The sequence below is a fragment of the Cucurbita pepo genome, chromosome 17 (genome assembly GCF_057944985.1).
Source record: "Cucurbita pepo subsp. pepo isolate OVF chromosome 17, ASM5794498v1, whole genome shotgun sequence".
Classification (NCBI taxonomy): domain Eukaryota; kingdom Viridiplantae; phylum Streptophyta; class Magnoliopsida; order Cucurbitales; family Cucurbitaceae; genus Cucurbita; species Cucurbita pepo.
Genome location: NC_141814.1, coordinates 11,242,746 through 11,269,970, shown reverse-complemented (window position 1 = coordinate 11,269,970; position 27,225 = coordinate 11,242,746). Strand labels below are relative to the sequence as shown.

The window sequence follows — 27,225 nt, the reverse complement described above, 5'->3', positions numbered from 1 at the left end:
TCGGGTTAAGAATATGTGGAAGTGCATGTGTCTCTTTTATAAGAACGGTGTTGTGAGATACCATATCGGTTGGGGAAGGAAACGAAGGATTTTTTATGAGAATGTGGAAACCTCTTCCTAGTAGTTTAAAATCGTGAGGCTAATGATGATGGGTAATGGGCAAAAGCGGACAATATCTGTTAGCAGTGGGCTTGAGTTGTTACAAATGGTATTAGAGCCAGACACCGAGTGGTATGCCAACGAGAACATTAGGCTCCCAATGAGGTGAATTGCGAGATCCTACATTGGTTGGAAAGGAAAAAGTAGCATTTCTCGTAAGGGTGTGGGCCCACATCGATTGGGAAGGGGAATAAAATATTTGCTTATAAGGGCATGAATAATATATAGTAACGGTGGGATTGGACTATTACATGTGCATTTCAAAGTGTGAAAGTGGGAGAATTCAACGAGCCTAGTTTCAATTATTTTGTTATGAATTAAATCACGAGGCAATTAGTTGTATTCAAATATTTACGACCAAGAAATATTAGATACTCGTTCGAGCAGACCCTAAAAGGATAAAAGAGCACTTAAACGCCAACCGGTGTATCACGAGGCTATTAGTTGTATTCATATATTTACGTCCAAGAAACATTAGATACTCGTTCGGGAATACCCTAAAATGATAAAAGAGCACTGAAACGCCAACCGGTGTATCGCGAGGTAATTAATTGTATTCAGATATTCACGACAAAAAACATTAGATACTCATTCGGGAAGACCCTAAAAGGACAAAAGAGCACTGAAATGCCAACCGTGTATCACGAGACGATTAGTTGCATTCAGATATTCACGACCAAAAAAAACATTAGCTACTCATTCGGAAAAACCCTAAAAAGACAAAAGAGAAATGAAACGCCAACCGGTGTATCACGAGGTAATTAGTTGTATTCAGATATTTACGACCAAAAAAACATTAGCTACTCATTCGGGAAAACCCTAAAAAGACAAAAGAGCACTGAAACACCAATCGGTATATCACAAGGTGATTAGTTGCATTCATATATGCACGACCAAAAAACATTAGATTCTCGTTTGGATAGACCCTAAAAAAAAAAAAAGAACACTGAAACGTCAATAGGTGTTTTGTTTTTGAATTTGATAGAAATAAGATTTTTCGGATAATAAATAATCAAATCGAAATTCAATATATATATATTGGGTGGAATTATAAATCTAAATTAATTTCCGAAGTAAATAGGAATTTTTGTTTAAAATCTCATTTAAGATGGATTTTGTTTTGATTTAAGAACATATTTGGTAAGAAAAATGGTTTATAATCCGCGAAAAACAGAGGGTCAGGACATTTGATGGATATGGAGCCACATTTCATATCCCCCTCCCGCCTCGGGCTCGTACTGTGAAATCTGTGATCTGTTGGTGTGGCGATGATGAACTCAAACTTAATTTAATCTTCATCTCTTCCAAATCATTGACCGTACAAACCAGAAAAGTCGTGAAAGTAAAACAGCATCAGACAAAGAAAATCCCAATTCCAAGAGGCAAATTCATCGATCCTTTGCTCCAAGTTGCAGCAAAATCACCGCAACCAGATATTCATGCCGTGTCGGCGACTCATTACGTTCTTTTAGCAGACTTCTGATCGTTTTCCCGGCGATCACTGTGAATCATTCGGAGAATTATTGTTCGTATGGATTTTGATTGACGCCATGGTTTAGAAAGAGCTATTCAGCTGATAGACGTGTTGTAACTCTGTCTGAGAAGTATGGCGTCGGAATCGGCGTCGTTGGACTCGGTTTTTCTCGAGGATTTTGGTCAGAAGGTTGACCTGACTCGGCGGATTCGTGAGGTGCTTCTTAACTATCCTGAGGGAACTACTGTTCTCAAGGAGTTGGTCCAGAACGCCGATGATGCAGGCGCCACTAAGGTTTGTCTCTGTCTCGACCGTAGAGTCCATGGCCGTGAGTCGTTGTTGTCGGAGTCACTGGCACCGTTTCAAGGGCCTGCACTTTTGGCCTACAACAATGCGGTATTTACAGAAGAGGATTTTGTCAGCATTTCAAGGATTGGTGGTAGTAATAAGCATGGTCAAGCCTGGAAGACTGGCAGATTTGGGTAAGTTTCTCGTTGCAATACATCTTGACATGTGTTTAATCTTATTCGTATTGATAAAGATGGAATTATGGATAGTATTTTAGTTGTTCACGAGTTATATTCTTAACCAGAACTAGTTTTTCATTGAAGTAACGAAAAAAGACTAATTTCATGAAGGAATGAGAAGAAAATAAAACGAAAACATTTGTAAATTGGTTGTACTATCTCGTCGTTCTATAATTTGTTCTTATATAGTTTCATTTGGCCTGGCTAGTGACAACTTTGCATTATGATGAACCAATCTTATGTTTGCTTCTGTTTGGAGAACCTTTAGCTAGAGGTGTTCATGAGACAGAATTTCCACTGCATTAAAATTTCGAATTTCAGGCTTGTGTGTAGCTTTTTTTTTGCTCTGTAACCACTTCCATTCAATTATAGCGAGACAATCCGTTCATATTTACATATATATCAGATACGGGCCTTCCCTCCAAGTCAAGTAGTCTTATAACACTTGTTTTTTGGAAACAGTTTCTAAAAGCTCCAGTTATGTTCATAATTCATGGTTCAAAACCGGCTAACTAAATTTAACTTTTCTGATAATGAAAAGTAATAGACTGTTGGTAATGGTTACGATTTTTGGAATTAATTGGCAACACGAATTTGCATTCTCATCTCGTATGAATTCCTGTCGGGCTTTAGTAAACCTGTGCTGTGCTTTCTCTTTCCAATGGCAGTTGATGGTTTTGTTAGCTTGAGATCATCTTCCTTTGGCACCTTCACTTCATCTTGTTGCTTCCAATAATGTGAAGGATTTAATCTTTATGAAGTGCAACGCAATTTCATTGGAGAAAAGTACAATGCAAAATTAGATGTTGACATGCTTAAAGCCAGCATACAAGTTGTTGAAATTTCTTGAACATTTCTGGAAAGTACTTTTGGCTATTATTTTCCTTTGGTTGTTGTTATCCTATTCTATATTTGTAAAATTTTTATTTAAAAATGTTAAAAATTTATCATTGAATGGTCATCCTTCAAGAAAACCAAGACATTTCTCTGGATGAACAATATAGAGCCTTCTTTTGGATCCTTTTGAAGGAAATAAATCAAAGTGTCTTTTTGGATCAAGACTGTTCCTTCAAAATGTTCTTTGACCTTAATATTTATTATGCTATTTTGTGGTGCAAACTGTCTAACCCCTTTGCTTCTTATAGTTATGCTTCCCTTCTAACCAATTCGAAAAACCTTTTGTAATTGTCATGGAATTTTATTCCTTCTGTAAATTTTATACATCAACGAAATTGTTGTACACACACATATATAAATCATTATTGGATATGCTAAAAGCAGTCAGTAGGAAAGATAATTAGTGCCTCTCTCCATTCCCCAGTTAACAATCATTTAATAAATTCTACATTTTCCGTATTATCAAAAGAAATGGAAATACAATTACATTTTCTTTAATATTTTGCTTACCATGTTGACTCCATAATAACAATTTTTGGTTTAATTTTATAGGGTTGGCTTCAACTCTGTGTACCATTTAACCGAGCTGCCTTCATTTGTTAGCGGTAAATATGTTGTTATGTTTGATCCTCAGGGCATTTACCTTCCAAAGGTTTCTGCAGCAAATCCTGGAAAGCGAATTGACTTTATTCGTAGCTCTGCCATCTCACAATATAGAGATCAGTTTCTTCCTTACTGCGTGTTTAATTGTGACATGAAAAGTTCTTTTGCTGGAACTTTATTTCGGTTGCCATTGAGAAATGCAGATCTAGCAGCCAGAAGTAACATTTCGAGGCAAGCTTATACAGAAGAAGATATTTCTTCCATGTTTGCTGAACTTTATGAAGAAGGAGTCTTGACGCTGCTCTTTTTGAAAAGTGTTTTATGCATTGAAATGTTTGTATGGAATGATGGTGAGACAGAACCACAGAAGCTTTATTCCTTTTCTGTGCGTTCAGCAAGCAGTGACATTATTTGGCATAGGCAGATGTTACTAAGGTTATCAAAATCGACAGCTTCCACTATGAGTGATACAGATAGTTATTCACTCGAATTCTTGAGTCGAGCAATGTCTGGAACTCAAATAGAGGAAAGGATTGATAGCTTTTTTATAGTTCAAACCATGGCATCAGCTACCAGTAGGATCGGCTCTTTTGCTGCCACTGCATCAAAAGAATATGACATTCACTTGCTACCTTGGGCATCGCTTGCTGTTTGCACATCTGATGACTCCTCAAATGTAACCTCAGTAATTTCAAAATTTCTTTTACTTTGTGGAATCTCTGTCGCCCTTACACCTGCACCCACACCGGTTCCCATACCCACATGTTTATGCACACCACCATGCACACAAATAAACACTGCTTTTGGATGATATCTTGCATTGTGAAATCATTTGAGTTTTTTTAATCAATGTTTTTCTTTGTTTTTTTCTTTTATAAGAAGCTAGGCGTTTGTTGAGAAACATGAAAGAATACACGAGCATCCAAAAAACAAGCCCAACAAAAAACGTCCCAGAAAAATTATAGGAAGGGACCCCGATCCAACAAAATCAAACCAAGTCTATAGTTACAAAAAGGTCTAGTGGCCGACACCCATGAAGAGTTATTAAACCTGATCACCTCTTAAACCTCATCATAAGATACTCCAAATCTCAAAAACATTATATTATTTCTCTCAATCTGAACTTCCCACAAGATGGCCAAAGAAAAGAAAAAAAAAAAAAAAAATCTACCGTGTCAAAAAATAGTGTCCTTCTCAAGGGTGAACTATTTTCTCTTTGTTCATTACAAAAGAATAAATTAATTGAATAGCCAATGAATAGGTGATGTAGTATGGTTAGTTTTATTTTCTTCTATGATATAGTTGGCAGGCTCAGAACTCCTTATCACCAATGGTTATAGTAGCCGCCAAAGACTAAATTAATTTCCATCATTTTGATGATATTGGTGTTTTTGTTCTTGGGCCAAACACTACGGTTGGAAGATGGGAACTTGATTTTGTTGGAGATAGGTTTACACCTACAGAAAATTGAATGCTTACTAAACTTAGTCAACAGCAGCAACAACACACGATCCAGTTAGGGATTTGGAAGAGATGTCTCAATTATGAGAAACACCTTGGTGTAGGACTCTGATATTTTATATATTGCTAAAGCAACATCTATTTGAGTGAATCTTGGAGAATGAGTACCCTTGGAAGGCATCTGACACATGGAAGTCGGAGATGCTAAGAATCTTGAAAAATATTTGGAATGAACATTCTTGAAATTGAGTTTTAATCCGCAGGGAACAAACTTGCGATCTATAATTTGTATGAAGAACAGAGGGAAAAGGTAGCTGTTGCCTCCATACCACCAGTGTCAAGACTTGTAAGGGTTCTAATTTGGATAACCCTAAAGAAGAATTTGTTCGCAAGTGTGGTGATGGGAAGCAACAACATTGCAGGAACCCATATAATTATCCTTCAGAACCATAGATTGAAGATTGCTAATCAATGAAGTGTACTTGAGAGGCTTAAAAGGGCTGGGATGTATGTCCTAATTTAAGTTTCACAAGTATTAGTTCTTCCTGGGGGTTCTTTGGAGTTGAAGTTCCTTCTCAAAAAAGAACTTTGAGATACATTTTTTGGCTTTGCAAAAGCAGACTAGAATATCAAAGGAGTTCTAGGGCAGGCAGAACCTTTCACGAGGGCTCTGCGTGCCCCTTGAGGGTGCACAAATATGGGAGAATATTCCTCTCGTTGCCTTCTTACAGAGCTGTAGTTTTGCAGTTCAATTATGTTATTTATACCAACTCTTATTAGTTTTCCTCCCTTCCTTTCTTTCCTTTGATAAAATTGCAGGATTGTGCCTACTGGTTTCTCTTGTAAATTTCTTTCATCACTGAAATTGAGTTCCTTGTAGAAAACCGTTTCATGCTGGAACATATGACAACCTAAACCAAATAAAGAATGCCTACCCCATCGAACCACCTCTATGTCTGAACATCCATCCTCTCATTTAATGTTTTCTCATTCGCATGGATACCTTGCCTCTCCCGGGTAACTTGTGTGTGAATTTTAAATGGAGTGGAGGATGGTAGTAACTTTTACTGTTTCAGCGTCTTTTGAAAAAAAAAGTTCGTTATTTTTCTGTTTCAGCAGTCTGTTTGGTAGGTTGTAAACTTATAATAGGTCCTTATCTGTAACTGTAATAGCTATCAAATATGGCAGTATTACTTGGATTGATTTTGAGTGAATGATTTCAATTCAATAGAAACAGGAAAGAGTATTGTCAATAGAAGCCTTAAAAATGAAGTTCTAAATGATCTTTGGGACTAAAAACAAATATATATGTTATGCCTACGCGCATTGACAAGGTGATAACGGTTTAAGCCTCACTCTCTTCCCAAAGAAACTTTTTTTCTGCATTTTGATCTTGTACTTTATTAAGTTTAGCATACTTTGCATCTCAAAACTTGAAACCTTTCCAAATATGTTTATAAAATATCAAAGGTTATGAAAAATGAATGCAGAGAGAACCTTCCCATTAGCCATAGGAGTTACAAAGAACTCCCCAATTCAATTGCAATAACTTTTTCATACTAGTATTTATTCTCTCAAACTTGTAAGTTTAGCTATCTCAAGTCATTTACTTTACTTGTACCATTACTCTCGTTGAATGTCATTTTCTCATATAAAATTTATTATAGATTAGATTTAATGGTGGAGTTCTTTGATCTTTTTTTACTTTCTACATGATTATGTTCATGAGTCATAGACTCCTACTATATAATTGTTCACTGCATTACTTTATGTTGCATGATCTTTTTTTTCCTTGCCGATCTCCTGTTTTATGCAAACACATGATCTTATATACAATTGTAATGCAATATTGACAGAATAGTGTTCTCAAACTTGGTCGGGCCTTCTGTTTCCTCCCTTTGCCAGTAAAAACTGGTCTAACTGTTCAAGTAAATGGATTCTTTGAGGTCTCATCAAATCGACGAGGAATTTGGTATGGGGCTGACATGGATAGGAGTGGAAAGATTCGTTCAATCTGGAACAGGCTCCTTTTAGAGGATATTATTGCTCCTTCTTTTATAGAACTGCTTATTGGAGTGCAAGTATTTCTGGGTCCAACAGATGCCTACTTTTCCTTGTGGCCCAGTGGTTCATTTGAGGAGCCATGGAACATATTAGTTGAGCAGGTGTACAAAAATATCGGCAATGCTCTTGTTCTGTATTCAAACGTTGAAGGTGGAAAGTGGGTGTCACCAAATGAAGCCTTTCTTCATGATGACAAATTCGCAAGAAGTACGGAACTTGGTGAGGCTCTGGTGCGTTTAGGAATGCCTATTGTGCATCTTCCCGAAAATCTGTCCAACATGCTTTTAAAGTTCTGCTGTACTTTTCAACAGAAAGTGGTTACACCCTGTACTGTTCGTCAATTTCTTAGGGATTGTAAACATGTTTCTACTCTGAACAGACCTTACAAACTTGTATTGTTAGAATATTGCATTGAAGATTTGATTGATGCTGATGTTTGCACACATGCATTCGGCTTACCCTTGCTGCCACTGGCAAATGGTGATTTTGGGTTATTTTCAGAAGCCTCAAAAGGGATCTCTTATTTTATTTGTGATGAGTTGGAATATAAGCTACTGCACCAGATTTCTGATAGAGTAATAGATTGGAATATACCACTCGCCATATCAGCTAGACTTTCAAACATTGCCAGGTCTTCGACATCTAATCTTTTTGCTTTTAATGTGCATTATTTTCTCCAGCTGTTTCCAAAATTTGTGCCTGCTGACTGGAAGTATAAAAATGAGGTGTTTTGGGACCCTGAGTCTTGTAGCAACCATCCTACTTCGTCATGGTTTTTACTCTTTTGGCAATATCTTCGTGACCATTGTGAAAAGTTGTCATTATTCAGTGACTGGCCCATTTTGCCGTGCAAATCAAGGTATCTTTATAGAGCCTCTAAACAATCGAAAGTAATTAATGTGCAGATGCTTTCTAATGAGATGCAAAATATACTCAGTAAACTTGGATGCAAGTTGCTTGATCCCTACTATAAGGTCGAACACCGAGACTTGTTCCACTATGTAAATGATGGTAATTGTACAGGCATTTTGGACTCTATATATGATGCAATTTCTTCAACTGGGGGTTTACTGCTAACTTCACTCCACAATTTAGAGGTGGAAGAGAAGGATGGACTGCGTAGGTTTCTTCTTGATCCTAAATGGTATCTTGGAGGATCTATGAAGGATAATGAATTAGAGAAATGCAAGAGGCTCCCCATTTTTAAAGTCTATAATGGAGGATCTGCTCAAGATTTTGGTTTCTCAGATCTTGAAAGCCCTCGAAAGTACTTCCCACCCTCAGATGTTGGAGAGTGCTTTCTTGGAGTAGAGTTTATTTTCAGCTCTTCAGATGATGGTGAAGAGGAGATTTTGTTAAAATACTATGGGATAAAAAAGATGGGAAAGGCATCTTTCTACAGGAAACATGTATTAAACCAAGTTGGACAGTTGCAGCCTAAACTTCGTGACAATACCATGCTTTCTGTTTTGCTAAACCTTCCACAGTTATGTGTTGAAGATGTAACCTTCAGGGAGTGTTTGTCGAATTTGGATTTTATTCCAACTTCAAGGGGCACTCTTAAGTGCCCTGCTGCATTGTATGATCCTCGTTATGAAGAACTGTGTGCTTTACTTGATGACTTCGATAGTTTTCCTTCCACTCCTTTCAACGAATCTTACATTCTGGACATTTTACAAGGTTTGGGTCTTAGAACATGTGTATCTCCTGAGACCATTGTGCAAAGTGCTCTTCATGTAGAAAGATTTATGCATATGGATCAAAATAAGGCTCATTCAAGGGGTAAGGTTCTTCTATCATACTTGGAAGTTAATGCAATTAAGTGGCTTCTCAATCCAACAAATGAAGAGCATGGGATGGTGAATCGATTATTTTCTACAGCTGCAACTGCATTTAGACCTCGTAACTTCACTTCCGATCTTGAAAAATTCTGGAATGATCTTCGTAAAATTTCCTGGTGCCCAGTATTACTTACACCTCCTTTTGAAACCTTACCCTGGCCTATTGTCTCATCCATGGTAGCTCCCCCAAAACTTGTAAGATTGCCCAAGGATTTGTGGCTCGTTTCAGCAAGCATGCGAATACTGGATGGTGAGTGTTCTTCTTCAGCTCTAGCACACAGCCTTGGTTGGTCTTCTCCCCCTAGTGGCAGTATTATTGCTGCTCAACTTCTTGAGCTTGGTAAAAACAACGAGATTGTACATGACCTGGTGCTTAGGAAAGAACTAGCTCAGGCAATGCCAAGAATTTATGCATTGCTGACAGGTTTGATTGGTTCAGATGAGATGGATGTTGTAAAAGCTGTGCTTGAAGGTTGTAGGTGGATTTGGGTTGGAGATGGGTTTGCGACATCAGAAGAGGTTGTCCTTGATGGTCCTCTTCACTTAGCCCCTTATATTCGGGTTATACCTATTGATTTGGCAGTTTTTAAAGAATTATTTTTAAAACTTGGAATTCGGGAATTTCTGAAGCCCAATGACTATGCTGATATTTTGTCTAGAATGGCAATTAGAAAAGGATCCTCTTCTCTCAACACACAGGAAGTGCGGGCAGCCATTCTCATTGTACAACATCTGGCTGAGGCTCAACTTCCAAAGCAACAAATTAATTTATATTTACCTGATATTTCATGTAGACTATTGCCGGCCAGCAACTTAGTTTACAATGATGCTCCTTGGTTACTTGGGACAGACGATACTGATGTTTCATTTAATGGGGAATCGACTTTTGTCTTGAATGCAAGGAAAACTGTTCAAAATTTTGTCCATGGGAACATATCCAATGAGGTTGCAGAGAAGCTTGGAGTCTGCTCACTTCGTAGGATCTTATTAGCTGAGAGTGCTGATTCCATGAATTTGAGTTTATCTGGAGCTGCCGAGGCTTTTGGGCAGCATGAAGCCTTGACAAACAGACTTAGACATATACTTGAAATGTATGCAGATGGTTCTGGGATTCTATTTGAGCTGATTCAAAATGCAGAGGATGCAGGCGCCTCTGAGGTGGTATTTCTTTTGGATAAAACACATTATGGAACATCTTCAATTTTGTCTCCTGAAATGGCAGATTGGCAAGGACCAGCTTTGTACTGTTATAATGACTCTGTGTTTAGTTCTCATGATCTTTATGCAATTTCACGTGTTGGTCAAGAAAGTAAGCTGCAAAAACCATTATCAATTGGAAGATTTGGTTTGGGCTTTAATTGTGTGTATCATTTTACGGATATCCCCACATTTGTTTCTGGGGAGAATGTTGTTATGTTTGATCCTCATGCTTGTAATTTGCCTGGGATCTCTCCTTCTCATCCGGGTCTCCGAATAAAGTATGCTGGAAGAAGAATTCTGGAACAATTTCCTGATCAATTTTCACCATACTTACATTTTGGTTGTGACATGCAGAAGTCATTTCCTGGTACACTGTTTCGTTTTCCCCTTAGGAGTCCAGCTCTTGCTTCCAGAAGTGAAATCAAGAAAGAAGCTTATGCACCTGAAGACGTTCTTTCACTTTTTTATTCTTTTTCTGAAGTTGCTTCTGATGCTTTGCTTTTCCTCACCAATGTCAAAACAATTTCAATATTTACAAAAGATGATATAGGACATGAAATGCAATGCCTATATCGTGTGCATAAGAATACTATCAGTGAACCTTCTACAGAATCCAGTGCACAGCAGGATATTATTAACTTTATTTGTGGAAACCGCCAAGGTGAGTTAGACAGAGAGCAGTTCCTAAGGAAATTGAATAAATCCATCAGCAAAGATCTCCCATATAAATGCCAGAAGCATATTATAACAGAGAAAAGTTCTGGTGGTGATATATTGCAGCACTACTGGATAACCTCTGGATGTTTAGGTGGTGGGCTCCCGAGAAACAACTCAGGCGTGGGTGACAAGTCCTATAATTTTATTCCCTGGGCTTGTGTTGCTGCACTTTTACATTCTGTAAAGGTAGATGAGGAAATGAACTATGACCAAGAGGCTGAAAATAACTGGCTAATTGCTTCTGATTCAGTTCAAGTTTCTTCTGCGTCTATACAAGGCAGGAAACCTTTGGAAGGACGTGCTTTCTGTTTTCTACCATTACCTATTAAAACTGGACTCCCTGTACATGTCAATGCATATTTTGAACTTTCATCAAATCGAAGGGACATCTGGTATGGTGATGATATGGCAGGGGGAGGAAAAAAACGTTCAGAATGGAATTCTTATCTCCTTGAAAATGTTGTTGCCCCCGCTTATGGCCACTTGCTCGAAAAGATTGCATCTGAGATTGGTCACTCTGGTTTATTCTCCTCATTTTGGCCGTCAACAGCAGGATTAGAACCTTGGGGATCAGTAGTGCGAAACCTCTACAGCTTTATTGGTGATTTTGGTATTCTTGTTCTCTATACAAATGCTCGGGGAGGCCAGTGGATTTCTGCAAGACAAGCTATTTTTCCTGATTTTTCTTTTGATAAAGTGCATGAGCTTATTGAAGCATTGTCTGATTCTGGCCTGCCACTCATCTCTACTTCAAAGTCAATTGTTGACAGATTCATGGAGGTATGCCCGTCACTACATTTTCTGACTCCTCACTTGTTAAGGACTCTGTTGATTAAAAGGAAGCGCGCATTTAAAGACAGGAAAGCAACCATCTTGACCCTCGAATATTGTTTAGTCGATTTGAAATTGCCTTTTCAATCTGAAAGTCTGTGCAGACTGCCTTTACTGCCTCTGGCTGATGGTACATTTACCACATTTAACAAGAATGGGATGGGAGAAAGAACTTACATTGCCAGGGGCGAGGAATATGGTATACTCAAGGAGTCAGTTCCCAGCCAACTTGTGGACCCTGATATACCAGAAGCAGTTCATGCAAAGCTCTGTGAGGTAGCCCAAACTGAGGATTTAAATATTTGTTTTCTTTCATGTCATTTGCTCGAGAAACTCTTCCTGAGATTTCTTCCCACAGAGTGGCAAAATGCTAGACAGGTGAACTGGAATCCTGGTCATCAGAGTCACCCTAGCTTGGAGTGGATAAGATTGGTTTGGTGCTACCTCAAGTTGCATTGTAATGATCTATCTCAGTTTTCTAAGTGGCCTATACTGCCCGTTGGCGAAAACTCTCTCCTGCAACTTGTTGAAAATTCAAATGTTCTTAGAGCTGATGGCTGGAGCGAGAACATGTTTTCCTTGTTGCTAAAAGTTGGGTGTTTGTTTTTGAGGCGTGATATGCCAATAGAACATCCACAACTGGAAAACTTTGTGCATCCTTCAACAGCAACCGGTATTCTAAATGCTTTTCTAGCTATTGCTGGTGATATTGAGAATGTTGAAGGGCTATTTCATGATGCATGTGAAGGTGAGCTGCATGAGCTCAGGAGCTTTATTCTTCAGTCAAAATGGTTTCTTGAAGGAAACATGGAAGCCACTCATGTTGATATTATTAAACGCATCCCCATGTTTGAGTCATATAAAAGTAGAAAATTAGTAAGTTTGAGCCAACCTGTTAGATGGATTAAACCCACTGGTTTATATGAGGATTTTCTGAATGATGATTTTGTGCGCATAGAATCAGAAAAAGAGAGAATCATTTTGAAAAGATACTTCGGGATTGGAGAACCATCAAGGGTTGAATTCTACAAAGATTATGTTCTTAACCACATGTCAGAATTCCTTTCAGAAAGGGAAGCTCTTTCAACCATTCTGCTTGATGTGAAGCTTTTAATTGAAGAAGACGCCTCCCTCAAATCTTCAGTTTCTATGATACCATTTGTTTTGACTGGAAATGGATCTTGGCAGCCACCTTCAAGGTTATATCAATTTTTAGCTTACCTCCTAAAGCATAATATATATGTTATCGCAATTTCTCTTATGGATTTTTTTTTTTTTTTTTTTTTTTTTTTTTTTTTTTTTTTTGCATTTATTGGATAATATATTTAAAGTGCTACAAATCAATGTGGATACTACCTAATCATTGAACAGTGTCGTAGCTTCAAGATTTGTAGGACTTTTCATCTACTTTCACTTTCCGTCTTTGACATTTACACTTTACAGTCCATCACCTTGATTACATGTTGTACTTTGTGGTCCATTGTATTTTTACTGTAGAGAAATAGAGCTTAGGAGTGGGTTCTTCAAAAATATTTTTGAATTTACTTTTATACATACCACCAAGATCTCTGAGGTCACTTTTGTATCTTGTTCTAAAATTTATTTTTACATATATTAAATTTTTTTGTTGTTGATGTTTGCAACTAAAAATTTTCCTATTATACTATGCAGGAAATCGCTGCAAAAAAAGCTAGAAAAAATATAGAAGATATGTGGCAAAATAATTAAGTAGGTAGAAAAAATTAATCAGGTATAACAAGAAAATAGTGTCTACAATTATTGTGAAATATTGGATGAACCTGTTACGGGCCCCGGTCTGTGATCGAGTTATGGGTTTCTCGTAAGTGGGGGTAGAATGTGTTTGTGTGGGTGAAGGAGAACTTTTTCTTTTGACCTATTTTGAAGAGTTGTAAGGCTGAAATAGAGAGAACCTGAATACCTCTAAGTTAAAGTACTAATTAGAATTTATCTTTTCCATGCTATCGTTAGTGGGTTCTATACGTGGCTGCTTCTTTCATTCTTTCTGCCATGAGTGTAACGTGTGTACACTTGTAGTGTTATTGTATCAAAATCCTTCAACATATATAACTAAAGGTCTCTCAAGTCTCTCAAGTCTCTTGAAGTGAAATGTTTGTACCGTTAGAAAAGGAAAAGAGAAAAGAGGAGGAAATATTTCACTGGCGAAAAACAATTGTATCTGTGCTGCGGTTAGAAGATGAGATTATAGCTATGCTTGAATTATCCCTTCTTTTAGAGCGTCTATTTATTCTTTAAAAGATTAATCAGTTTTGAAATTTGCTAAATCCTTTAACATATTATTATTAGTTATGTTAAGCGGGGGGAAAAAAACAAAAAAAACTAAATTGTTGTTAACTTATTATTATTAGTTATGTGTTTTTAAAGATACATACAAGGTATGAGGCAAAGTAATTTCGTAGGTAGAAAGTTATTCTGGCACAACAAGGAAATAGTGTCCACCATTATTGTGAAATTCTGGATGAATCCTTTAACATATACGACTAAAGGTTTACCAACTCTCTTGAAGTGAAATGTTTGTCTATCAGAAAAGGATTAAACAGAGGAGGAAATATTTTGCTTGTGAAAAACAATTGTATCTGTGCTGCAGTTAGGAGATGAGATTACAGCTATGCTTGAATTATTCCTTCTTTTGGAGCTTCTATTTATTATTGAGAAAATTTTTAATCCTTCCTCTCACCAGAAGGGAAAAAAGCATCTAGATTGTCGTTAACTTCTTATCATTATTAGTTATGTATTTTTTAAGGGAACCTTAAGTATGCAATTTCTACCAGCTAATGTTACCGTATTTGATTTTCTTACCAGGCTGTATGATCCTCGGGTACACGAGTTAAAAAATATGCTGCATGAAGAAACCTTTTTCCCATCTGAAATTTTTTCAGATGATGACATTTTAGATGCTCTAGTCAGCCTTGGACTTAACAGATCTCTTGGTTTGACTGGTTTTCTAGATTGTGCTAGATCTGTTCCGCTGTTGAATGATTCTGAGAACTCTTACGCAAGAAGATTGTTTGTGTGTTTAGATGCTCTTGCACACAAGCTCTCAATCAACGTGGAAGGAAATTGTTATGAACTACAGACTTCTACGCTAGTTGAGAGTGACTATGTTGATGATGACACTTCCATGGAAGTTGGCTCTCTCAATAGAGAGGATACCTCTGATATGGGCATTGATTCCTTAATAGGCAACCTGACTGGTGATGAATCAGAGGAAGAATTTTGGTCTGAAATGAAGACTATAGCTTGGTGTCCTGTTTGTGCTGATTCACCTGTAAAGGTACTTCCATGGTTGAAAACTTGTAATAAGGTTGCTCCACCAAGCATTGTGAGGCCTAAATCACAGATGTGGATGGTCTCCTCTTCAATGCATATTCTAGATGGTGTGCTTCCTTCGGTATACTTACAACATAAACTTGGTTGGACTGATTGCCCGAGGGTTGAAGTTCTATGTGCACAGTTAACTGATATTTCCAAGCTTTATGGGGAACTCCGGTTGCATTCTTCACTAGAACCCGATATCAACACTGCATTGCAAGAGGGGATTACCATTCTTTACTCAAAACTGCAAGAATATAGGGGAACCGATGATTTTGTGCTGTTAAAATCTGCATTAAATGGTGTATCCTGGGTTTGGGTGGGGGATGATTTTGTATCCCCGAGTGCTCTTGCCTTTGACTCACCAGTAAAGTTCTCTCCTTATCTTTATGTTGTTCCATCCGAATTATCAGAATTTAGAGATCTGCTTTCAGAATTAGGTGTTAGGCTGAGTTTTAATGTCAAGGACTACTTGGATGTTCTTCAACGCTTACACAAGGATGTTAAAGGGTCTCCTCTATCCACAGATCAGATGAATTTTGTAATCTGTGTGCTTGAAGCTATTTTAGACTGTTGTATGGACAAGCCAGAATTCACTGCTACCAGTATCCCTCTGTTAATTCCCAATTCCTCTCAGGTTCTGATGCTAGCAAATGATCTGGTTTACAATGATGCACCTTGGATGGAAGAAAACAACATTCTTGTTGGGAAACACTTTGTACATCCAAGTATCAGTCATGATTTGGCAAGCAGGTTGGGCGTGCAATCCATTCGTTGCCTCTCATTAGTTGATGAAGAGATGACGAAAGACCTACCATGCATGGAATATGCCAAAATTAGTGAGCTTCTGAAGTTGTATGGTGACGACTATTTGTTCTTTGATCTTCTGGAATTGGCAGACTGCTGCCGAGCTAAAAAGTTGCGTCTAATATTTGACAAAAGAGAACATCCTCGCCAATCATTACTGCAACATAATCTAGGTAACTGACTTAAATTGTACTATTATGTCTTAACTATAATAAGTTAATATACTTCCTTTGAGTTAGTAGAGATTTTAGGTTTTCATTTGACCGAGAAAAAGTGTTTAGAATTTTTGTTTTGACTTTCTTAGAATTCCATGATAAGAAAGTGGTTAAACTTTTGAATATTTTTCATTGTTTTATGAGAAACGAGAAAAAAGATATAATAATTGTGATAAAAACAATAAACAAAAACACGAGATTCTAAATTTGGCTTAAAGAATAAACTTGCAAAGAACTTGAGGGTCAAAACCAAACTTGAAACTTCGAAACCACAAAAGAGGGCTGAGAGAACCAGAGACAAGCTTGAAAAAAGAGAACCCCTGAATCCAAACACCAAAGAAAGCCCGCTGAAGGAACACTAAAAGACACCTTTGAAAAAGCCCTCCCTAATCATCATCTGAAACTTCACCTTTGTGATTGGAGGTCCATACCTCTAGGGAAATGCACGGCTATAGAGCATGTTCTTTTTCTTTCTCTGATAGTGAAATATAGTGTTTTATCTGGTATTTTGTTGCAACCTAAGTGAATTTACCCATCCTGAAATATGCTGATTTTCACTGGTTACATTTTCTTCTACATTTCTCTTTGCGATGAATTGTGAATTATAGTTGGTTTACCCTATTGTTACACGCATAGGTGAATTTCAAGGTCCTGCACTGGTTGCCATCTTTGAAGGCTCTAGCTTAAGTACAGAGGAAATCAGTGGTCTTCAATTTCGTCCTCCTTGGAAATTAAGGGGTGATACTCTTAACTACGGTTTGGGACTGCTCAGCTGTTATTATGTTTGTGATCTCCTTTATATTGTTTCTGGTGGCTACTTTTATATATTTGATCCCCGTGGAATAGCTCTTTCTGTAGCTCCAAAATCTGCTCCAGGGGCAAAAATGTTTTCTTTGATAGGTATGTCTTTCATTCAACCACGGATGAATATATTTATGCTCTCCTCATATAAATACTTTATTTCAACAATTTATTATTTAGTATTAAACAATATCTTTGGCTCATTTACAGCATAATGCATTGTCTTCATTATTTCAAACCTGTACAGACTAACAGTACATGAAAAAAGTGCACATTGAAAGAATAATGCATCGTTTTATATTTATTTTTCTAAAAACATTATTGTAAAATAAAATGAAGAAAGTAGATGAATGTTTAACAACAGGAATTCTCAAAGTACAGAAGTACATACTAACCTTCTCTCTCTCTCTCTCTCAACATGGAGAAGAAGCTTTTCATTGATGTTGGGAATAGAGAGATTAACAACTATCATTAATCAATGAGAGAAATTTTTCGTTGACGTTTCATTTAATAATCAATTATCTTTCTCTTCTCTTTTAGGCAGTAATTTGATAGAGAGATTTAAGGATCAATTTCATCCTCTGTTGGGCGGTCAAAATATGTCATGGCCATCAGATTCCACCATAATCCGCATGCCTCTATCTTCAGCATGCTTAAAAGATGGACTTGAGTCGGGAATAGAAAGGATAAAGGAGATAAGTAGCAAATTTTTGGATCACGCTTCAAGGTCACTTTTATTTTTAAAATCCGTTTTGCAGGTATCGTAACATCACAAACATTCCTTTTTCCTATGAACTCTGTGGTGCTATGTTATCAATTCAATGATAAATTGTAGAGTGGTTCTGATTTTAGGAGAAAGTCATTCTGCCCGAGCATTTTTCTATGCAATATGTGTGCACACACACACGTGCACGAGCGCGTACACACACATTAGTAACCTAATTATTGAGAAGAGTTTTGCAACATATCAATGTTTTCTGGATTTAATAACCAATTCAATTTATTAAGAGCTAAAAATCACGTTAATGGAAGGACAAATAAGGTATTAGGTTGAAAATGAAGAATAGTACCATCCAAAACTGTTTCTTACACATCCAGGCTTTTCTATGTAATTTAGAAGATTCAGTTTTGTTTAATTTTGAAGGTTAAGTTGTATGTCTGATTAAAGCTCGGGCTGGTAGACCTTTGATTAGTCGAGGCAATGTCACTGTGCTTTTATCTGGATTCAGGAGTTTTTTTTTTAATATTTCTTCTTAATGAAAGGTAATTAAATTGTCAGGTTTCATTCTCAACCTGGGACCAAGGCGGGCTTAACCCTTACCAAGACTATTCAGCTTGCGTCAATTTATCATCAGCAATAGCAAGGAACCCATTTTCAGAAAAGAAGTGGAAGAAGTTCCAATTATCAAGGCTATTTAGCAGCTCAAATGCTGCCACAAAAGTGCACGCAATAGATGTAATTCTATTCCAGGGAGATGCTCAATTTGTTGACCGCTGGCTTGTGGTGCTTAGCTTGGGTTCTGGGCAAACTAGAAATATGGCTCTTGATAGGTAAGTTCGCTAATTTTGTGCAACAAATTTTGATAGGTAAGTTTTCTTGTGCTTGGGAAAAATTTCCTGCTTTATTTTTCATGTTGAAGTAAAAAAAAAAAAAAAAAAAAGCATTGTATTCCATAATTTATCTCTATCACATATATTTGCTATACTCTAACAACTTTTCAATTCTTATCGTAATTGGTCTGCTTTGTGGTAACGTTAATTCCATTCTTTTCTTCCTTCTAATTTTTCTCACCTCTCCTATTTTTTCCAACTCTTACAAAGTGAGGAACTAAATCTGACTTATATATCATTGATATATATTGCAATCTAATACAAAGTGGGCATTAGGTTGAGCGTTTTGAGCAGGGGCCATTAGATGGTAGGTTCTAATTATTTTAATGAATATATTAAAGATAATTTTTTGAAGTTTATTCTAATGAGCTCGTGTAAGGAGGAATGTACGATGAAAATACAATCAGCTTTGGAAAAGCTCAAAGCCCAATATCTGGTAGTTTATATTTTTGCACTAATTGATACATTGTTTTGCCACTGATCTTTGTTTCTCACTCAGCGTCTACATCTTCTCTCCCTTCCATTTTCTCAAAGTAACTTTGTAATTATTTTATTTTTTTTGAACTAGAAGCGAGTATAATAGCATCTTATGGAGTTTCCTATTTGCAGGCGATATCTTGCGTACAACTTAACACCTGTTGCCGGACTTGCAGCTCATATATCTCGCAATGGCCTTCCTGCTGATATATATCTAAAGAGTCCTTTGATGGCCCCCTTTCCTTTATCTGGTGATATAATATTACCTGTCACTGTTCTTGGATGTTTTCTTGTTTGTCACAATGGTGGTCGCTATCTTTTCAAAAATCAAGTTCTCGAAGCCTTTGTTGAACCTCTTGATGCCGGAAATAAGTTAGTCGAAGCCTGGAACAGGGAATTGATGTCCTGCGTATGTGATTCTTACATTTTCATGGTATTGGAAATTCATAAACAGCGAAAAGAATCTTCAAGTTCTGCATTGGAGTCAAATGTGAGTCATTCCATAAGTTCATCTTTAAAGGCATATGGAAATCAAGTTTATTCATTTTGGCCTAGGTCCGGCAATGGCAGTGATTCTGATCTGGACAGAGGGCTGAAAGCAGATTGGGAATGTCTGGTTGAACAAGTAATCAGGCCATTTTATGCTCGTGCTATTGATCTCCCTGTGTGGCAGCTTTACTCCGGAAATTTAGTTAAGGCTGAAGAGGGTATGTTTCTTGCTCAACCTGGGAGTCCCGTGGGTGACAACTTGCTGCCTGCAACAGTTTGTGGTTTTGTCAAGGAGCATTATCCTGTGTTTTCGGTGCCATGGGAGTTGATTAAGGAGATCCAAGCTGTGGGAATTACAGTACGCCAAATTAGACCTAAAATGGTTCGGGATCTCCTCAGGGTTTCTTCAGCATCCATAGTTCTTCAATCAATTGATACGTATTTGGATGTTCTTGAATACTGCTTGTCTGATATTGTGTTGGCTACATCATCTAACCATGCCGAGGATAGTATAGGAGCTGACTCTATTAACACCAATCCTGGTGGTAGATCAACAAATACTACAGAAGACGGTCCAACTTCTATTCCAGTCTCTAGCGTCCATAGTTTTGCCAGGTCCTCTAACCAAAATGGAGCCAGTTCAGGTGATGCTCTTGAAATGATGACAAGTTTGGGTAGGGCTTTATTAGATTTTGGTCGAGGAGTTGTTGAGGATATTGGTAGAAGTGGCGAGTCCTCGTTTCATAGTAACACATTTAATGGCAGAAATAACAGCTACAGAAATGTAGACCAGCATTTTCTACAGATGGTTTCTGAGCTCAAAGGTTTACCATTTCCAACTGCATCCAACAATTTAGTAAGGTTGGGGAGTATGGAACTTTGGCTTGGTAGTAAGGATCAACAGGAACTGATGATCCCTTTGGCAGCAAAGTTTCTCCACCCTAAAATATTTGATAGATCAATCTTGGGAAATATCTTGACCAATGATGCCCTCCATAAATTTTTGAAACTGCAAAAGTTCTCTCTTAACTTACTGGCAACTCATATGAGGTCAGTGTTCCATGCAAACTGGGTGAATCATGTAATGAACTCAAATATGGCTCCATGGTTTTCATGGGATAATAAATTAAGCTCTGGGGTTGAGGAGGGACCAACCTCTGAATGGATAAGAATCTTTTGGAAAAATTTTAGCGGCACATCACAGGACCTTTTGCTCTTTTCTGATTGGCCACTTATTCCAGCTTTTCTTGGCAGACCGATCTTATGTCGTGTAAGAGAACGCCATCTTGTGTTTCTTCCTCCTGTTGCACATTCAGTTTCACCAAATTCTATCTTGGAGATTGGTGCTGGGGGCAGTGATGTGGCTGAGACATCTTTGAGTGATATTTCTAAACCTGAATCCCTTCAGCCTTGTACTTTAGCTTTTCAAAGATTCCAGGACATGTATCCTTGGCTATTCCCTCTATTAAACCACTGTAACATTCCAATATTTGATGTAGCTTTCATGGACTGTGCTGCTCTATGCAATTGTGTACCTAATTCTGGCCAACCACTAGGGCAAGTAATTGCTTCTAAGTTTGTGGCAGCTAAAAATGCAGGTTATTTTCCGGAACTTGCATCACTTTCAGATTCAAATAGTGATGAACTCCTCAAACTTTTTGCCAAGGACTTTGCTTCAAACGGAACCAACTATGGGAGAGAAGAGCTTGAAATATTACGAGCTTTACCCATATATAGAACTGTCGTCGGATCATATACACAACTGCGTGAGAATGATCAGTGCATGATCTCTTCAAATTCATTCCTTAAACCAAACAATGAATGCTGTCTATCTTATTCATCAAATTCAATGGAATATTCATTACTTAGAGCCCTCAGAGTCCCTGAATTGGATGATGAACAAATTTTGATCAAGTTTGGGTTTCCTGGATATGATTGCAAACCTCAATCGGAACAGGAAGATATCTTAATATATCTGTATACAAATTGGCGGGATCTTCAAGCCAATGCTCGCTTAGTAGAATGCCTGAGTGAGACTAAATTTGTGAGGAGTGCTGATGAGTTTTGCACAGATTTGTTTAAATCAAAGGAATTGTACGATCCAAGTGATGCTTTGTTAACATCTGTCTTCTCTGATGAAAGGAAAAAATTTCCTGGAGAAAGATTTGCTGCTGATGGGTGGCTTCATATTTTAAGGAAAGTTGGCCTTAGAACTACAGCAGAAGCCAATGTCATTCTTGAATGTGCCAAAAAAGTAGAGACTCTAGGAAGTGAATGGAGGAAGTCGGAGGAGGATGGCTTTGAGTTTGACTTGACAAATGCTCAAAGCGAAGTGCCCATGGAAATATGGACTTTGGCTGGATCTGTTGTTGAAGCTGTTTTTTCAAATTTTGCCGTCTTTTATAGCAACAGTTTCTGTAACGCTCTTGGCAATATTGTTTTTGTTCCGGCTGAATTAGGCTTTCCAAATCTTGGTGGCAATAAAGGTGGCAAAAGAGTTCTCGCTTCATACAGTGACGCAATCGCATCAAAAGATTGGCCTCTGGCTTGGAGTTGTGCTCCGATTCTTTCCAAGCACTGTGTTATACCTCCTGAGTACTCTTGGGGAGCACTTAATCTGAAAAGCCCTCCAGCTTTCCCCAAAGTACTGAAACATTTACAGGTAGCCACTCTACATCCTTCTTAATCCTATTATTTTAATGAGAGTGACCTAAGCAAAATATAGCTAATGTACTTGGACACAGGTTATTGGGAGGAATGGTGGTGAAGACACTCTTTCTCATTGGCCAATATCCGTGGGCATAATGTCAATCAATGAAGCTTCTTGTGAGGTTTTAAAGTATCTTGAAAGGATTTGGAGTACCTTATCGTCTTTGGGTAAATGTTTTCCATATTCTCAAATAGCACCCCACCCCCCTCCCCTGTGGCACTTAGATGCGGTCTGCCAAATAGTTGACATTTATTTGCTCTCTAATTTTTTAATTATTAAGTAAATTGAAAGCACGTAAAATAATTTTATTGACTGGCTGCAAGTCATATTATTTATGTTAAACTAAATGTAATCATATAATATACTAATAGTTAGGGGGAAATATCATTTGTGACTTTTTCGAAATACTTTTCTTCTCATTGCATGTCAGAAAGCTACCAGTAGGTACATAATTCAAGCATATTCAGGTGGAGGAAAAATAAGGGGAAATACAGGACTAAAATAAATTCAGGTCCTTGTCCAAATAGTTCTCATTAGTTGGGTTAGTCTCATACCGTCAATTGATAAGTACTCTTTTGGGTAGTTCTTTTTTCTTTTTCCTGAGTTATATGGCCATCATCTGTCTCAAGGAAAACTCAGTTATTTTGGCAGATTGGCATTAAAAAAGAGGTTTCTAATCAATCCCAATAGCTGCTTAGTTATAACATTTTCATATAAGATCCGAAACTGTAATAAAAATAGACATATATATAAGAGACGTGGAGGCCAGATATATTGCACACTGAGAAAGACAAGGGAGAATATTAAAAGATGTTCTTAGTGTTGTCAATTGAAAAGGTTCACCAGCTTTTGGATAGTTGCGAGGGAGGTATTTAATTTTTAACATGACTGATCTTTTCTTCTTATTGTTATTATTTCGTATGTCTGAATAGCAGTTTAGATGGGAGTTGTAGTTTCCTTTTCCTGTTCACCTCATTTATCTGTGTAAATCCTTCTTTCTGAGCCCTAATTTCTGTACAAGTCTCGGAAAGCATTTTAATCAAAAAAGGGAAAGATTCTGGGAAAGAAAAATAATCAGCCCCTAACTTGTATATGCCTTCTGTGCTTGTTTTTCTTGGGGGCGGTGGCTTGCTAGTGCCAGTTTCTACAATACTTGTCATATGGGTTAAGTAAAAAATCTGTTCATCCTTGCAGATGTTTTGGAATTGCAGAGAGTGGCATTCATTCCTGTGGCTAATGCAACACGCTTGGTCAAAGCTAACGCTCTCTTTGCTAGATTGACTATTAATTTATCTCCTATTGCATTTCAACTTCCCAGTGGATATCTTCCTTTTGTGAAGATTCTTAGAGATTTGGGGCTACAAGACGGACTATCAGTTGCTTCTGCAAAAGATCTTCTATCAAGTCTTCAAGTGGCTTGTGGATATCAACGCCTAAATCCTAATGAGCTTCGGTCTGTGATGGAAATATTACATTTTATCTGTGATGAGGCTACTGAAGCAAAGATTTTCTATGGTCGGGAACCTGAAGTCATAGTCCCAGATGATGGCTGCAGACTTGTTCATGCAACTTCCTGTGCATATATTGATACTTATGGTTCTCGATATATAAAATGTATCGACACTTCAAGGCTAAGATTTGTTCACCCAGATCTTCCTGAGAAGATATGTAGAATTTTGGGCATCAAGAAATTATCTGAATTAGTCATTGAGGTAAGCATGTCATCTTGATGCATCAGTTCTTGTAATTCCAGTATTTTCCTCCTTTTGGTTCCCTTTTCGTCAGTTCAAATATTATCTTTAATTGGAAACCAACTTGTGTGGCAGGAGTTGGATCACGAGGATAGTATAGAACCGTTGGAGTGTATTGGAGCAGTGTCTTTAGGACTCATCAAGGAGAAACTATTGAGCAGATCGTTTCAGAGTGCTGTGTGGAATGTTGCCAATAGCATGGTTAGTTACACTCATACAAATAAAAATCTAGATCTGGAAGCTGTTGAGGAATTACTGAAATCATTTGCAGAGAGGCTTCAGTTCGTTAAATGTCTACATACTCGGTTTTTGCTTCTTCCAAATTCTATAAACATCACACGTCCTTCTAAAGATTCCATTATTCCAGAATGGGAGGACGGAAGGCATCATAGGGCTCTTTACTTTGTTAAGCAATCAAAAACTTGTATTTTGGTTGCTGAACCCCCTGCTTGTATATCAATCTTTGATGTCCTTGCCATTGTTGTGAGCCAGATTTTAGGATCACCTATACCTTTGCCTATTGGTTCTTTGTTTTTCTGCCCTGAAGGTATTGAAACTGCCATCGTTGATATTTTAAAGCTTTGTTCTGAGAAGACGAATGAAAAATTTACTGGAATTAGTAGTTTGATTGGAAAGGAAATACTACCTCAAGATGCTCTTCAAATACAGCTTCACCCATTAAGACCGTTTTATGCTGGAGAAGTAGTGGCATGGCGGTCTCAAAGTGGAGAAAAGCTGAAATATGGTATGGTCCTGGAGGATGTTAGACCTTCAGCCGGCCAAGCACTCTACAGATTCAGGGTAGAGACCACATCGGGCATCATCCAGTCTCTTCTTTCTTCACAAGTTTTATCGTTTAGAAGCATTTCCATTGATGGTGGCCCTTCCTCTTCAAACTTGCTAGATAGTAGTCACATGGTTATCGATAATGGTAGTTCCGTCCAAATGCCAGAGAACTCGGAAAGTGGCAAAATACGATCTCAGGTTCGGGTCTTGTTCTACATTGTATTTCTACATTTTATACTATGTATCCCTTCTTTTTTATTCTTGAATTAGGGAACTTGGATGATGAATTCATTGTAGTTCTTGGTTTAGGAACTGGAGAAATAAGTGTTATATTGTTTACCGTTTGTCTTCTATCTGAGTCTATCAATAAATACTTGAAAAATATTTGTTATTTCTTCATAAATTTTCAATTGTACACTGAAAAGATTTATTGGTTGGCGCAGCCTGCTGCAGAACTCCAATATGGCAAAGTATCTGCCGAAGAACTGGTGCAGGCAGTTCATGAAATGCTTACTACTGCTGGAATCAATGTGGATATTGAGCGACAGTCCCTCTTGCAAAAGACCATAACCCTGCAAGAACAATTGAAGGATTCTCAGGCAGCTCTTCTGTTGGAACAGGTATGCGTTTGTTGAACTATATGTGTTTGGATTTGTGTGCTCGATGTATTGTGTAGAATAGAACTATCTAGTACTACCAAAAACTCCGATAACACGAGCATGCAACCTTACATCTAAGAGATAGAGCTCCAAGTATACTCGACACGAGTCTATCATTCAAAAGTGTTTGTAGTGTGAATATAGAAGTCTATCCCTCAGTTACAGAAGAAGTTGATCCACTTTAATAGAAACCAGTTACTAACAAAATAACCAACCCACAAACTAATTAACAAACAAAGTAAAACCCAAAGTTACAAAATTAAATCCTACCATGTAAAAGAAAACTGTGAACTTTCTTTCGTTTCACACAGTTCCAAGTGCTTGGTAGGGTGATGCCCGACAGTGAGGAAGTCTCTTTGGTTTCTTATTAGATGCGCGGTCCGAGTGCGAGGGAGAAAAATAGTATAAAGCGTTTAATAGGAAGGTTAGCCGTAACATGGTGGTTACAACAGATAAATTATCCACAACCTTTATCTACTCATCTATGGACTCGCGTTCCTTTTTGCCAAAGGGCTCCAAGAAAGGTTAGCCGTGCTCTAACTGCACTACCTTCCTCAACATCCACAGTTTACTTGGCGTTTCTTTTCGCCAGTAAGCTCCCCAGTTAACTTGCACCATCATTGTGGAAAACGCTTGACCTTTTCGGTGCTAATCTGCGTCTTCCAACTCATTTTACAAGCATCTAATAGATGATGCTTGAGTTTCCAATGATTGGAGCCGAGATTCCTCACGAAAAATTATTCTTTGTTTACTTTTTTTTCCCCTTCTCCAAGAGAATCCTCGTTTAAAAGGGTGCGTGAGACGAGTTGGGGGAGGTTCAAAGTTAGGCTAAGGATCAAAGTTATATAAGACGGGACAGGGAAGGAGGATCATAATCCCCATCCCTACGTCTGAAAGTGAATGAGGAAACTATTAGAGGAGCCCTACCCTTATCTCCCAATTCCAAACTATTTGAAATACTCACTCAATAAGCCCCTTTCTCCAACTCACTAGTTCTGCACAGCATGACTCTAATAGCAATTCTAGGAATTAAAGTTAAGAAGACACGTATCTTTCTAAATATCTCGAGATCTATTCATGGTTTCTCAATCAATTTTGCAGGAAAAGTCCGATGCTGCAGCCAAAGAAGCCGATACAGCGAAAGCAGCTTGGGTTTGTCGGGTTTGTTTGACTTCCGAGGTAGAAATAACCATAGTTCCTTGTGGCCATGTTCTGTGCCGTAGATGTTCTTCTGCTGTTTCGAAATGTCCATTTTGTCGACTTAAAGTTTCAAAAATCATGAGAATTTTTCGACCATGATCTCTGCTACTTCAAGGACATAACGTTCCCACACGAGCAAGCAACATCCAAAAATGGCGAATTCGACTCCGGGATCACTTGGCTTAACCACAAGAACGACATGGTATTGGCTTTCCACAGAATTATTGGTTATATTTGTACAACAGGGGGTCGAAATGTAAATAAAAAGTGAAATCTCAGTTTGGTTTATCTATAAACTTGTGATTCATTGGTGTACAGAAGGTATAGTTGACAACGTTAGCAATATTGATATGTCCAATAAGATTTATTCTTTATTCGTGGAGAATTTGACTGGTTGCAGTATTAGTGATCTGTTCATGTATATTTTACAATTGTTTGGCCATTTTTACGTGAAAATTCACTGATTACTGGATTGTTTATCCATCGATGGAGAAAGCATGAATCTGAGTTCAGACTTGTATGGAATAAAATATATATATATATATATACATGTATGAGTTTTTGTTGGTAAAAGAGAAATTGGATTCAAAGGGG

The 27,225-nt window shown here is 37.7% G+C and overlaps 1 protein-coding gene across 4 annotated transcripts; it reads left to right on the top strand.

Moving 5' to 3' along the window:
• Positions 1-1,335: 1,335 nt before the first annotated feature.
• On the top strand, positions 1,336-27,016 carry LOC111778103 (Zinc finger, C3HC4 type (RING finger) family protein). 4 transcript variants are annotated; one of them, XM_023657754.2, is made up of 13 exons: positions 1,341-2,115; positions 3,610-4,336; positions 6,978-12,973; positions 14,616-16,105; positions 16,784-17,047; positions 17,489-17,706; positions 18,228-18,499; positions 19,169-22,187; positions 22,270-22,402; positions 23,430-23,947; positions 24,062-24,970; positions 25,216-25,392; positions 26,533-27,016. In XM_023657754.2, exons 1-13 carry the CDS (start codon positions 1,766-1,768, stop codon positions 26,728-26,730), a joined length of 14,271 nt encoding a protein of 4,756 aa, XP_023513522.2. In that variant the 5' UTR covers positions 1,341-1,765; the 3' UTR covers positions 26,731-27,016. The 4 variants fall into 4 exon arrangements, with proteins under 4 accessions (XP_086974983.1, XP_023513522.2, XP_086974982.1 ...); XM_087118856.1 differs by having other exon boundaries at positions 16,784-17,051; positions 17,493-17,706; XM_023657755.2 differs by having other exon boundaries at positions 1,975-2,115; positions 3,692-4,336.
• The last annotated feature ends 209 nt before the right edge of the window (positions 27,017-27,225 follow it).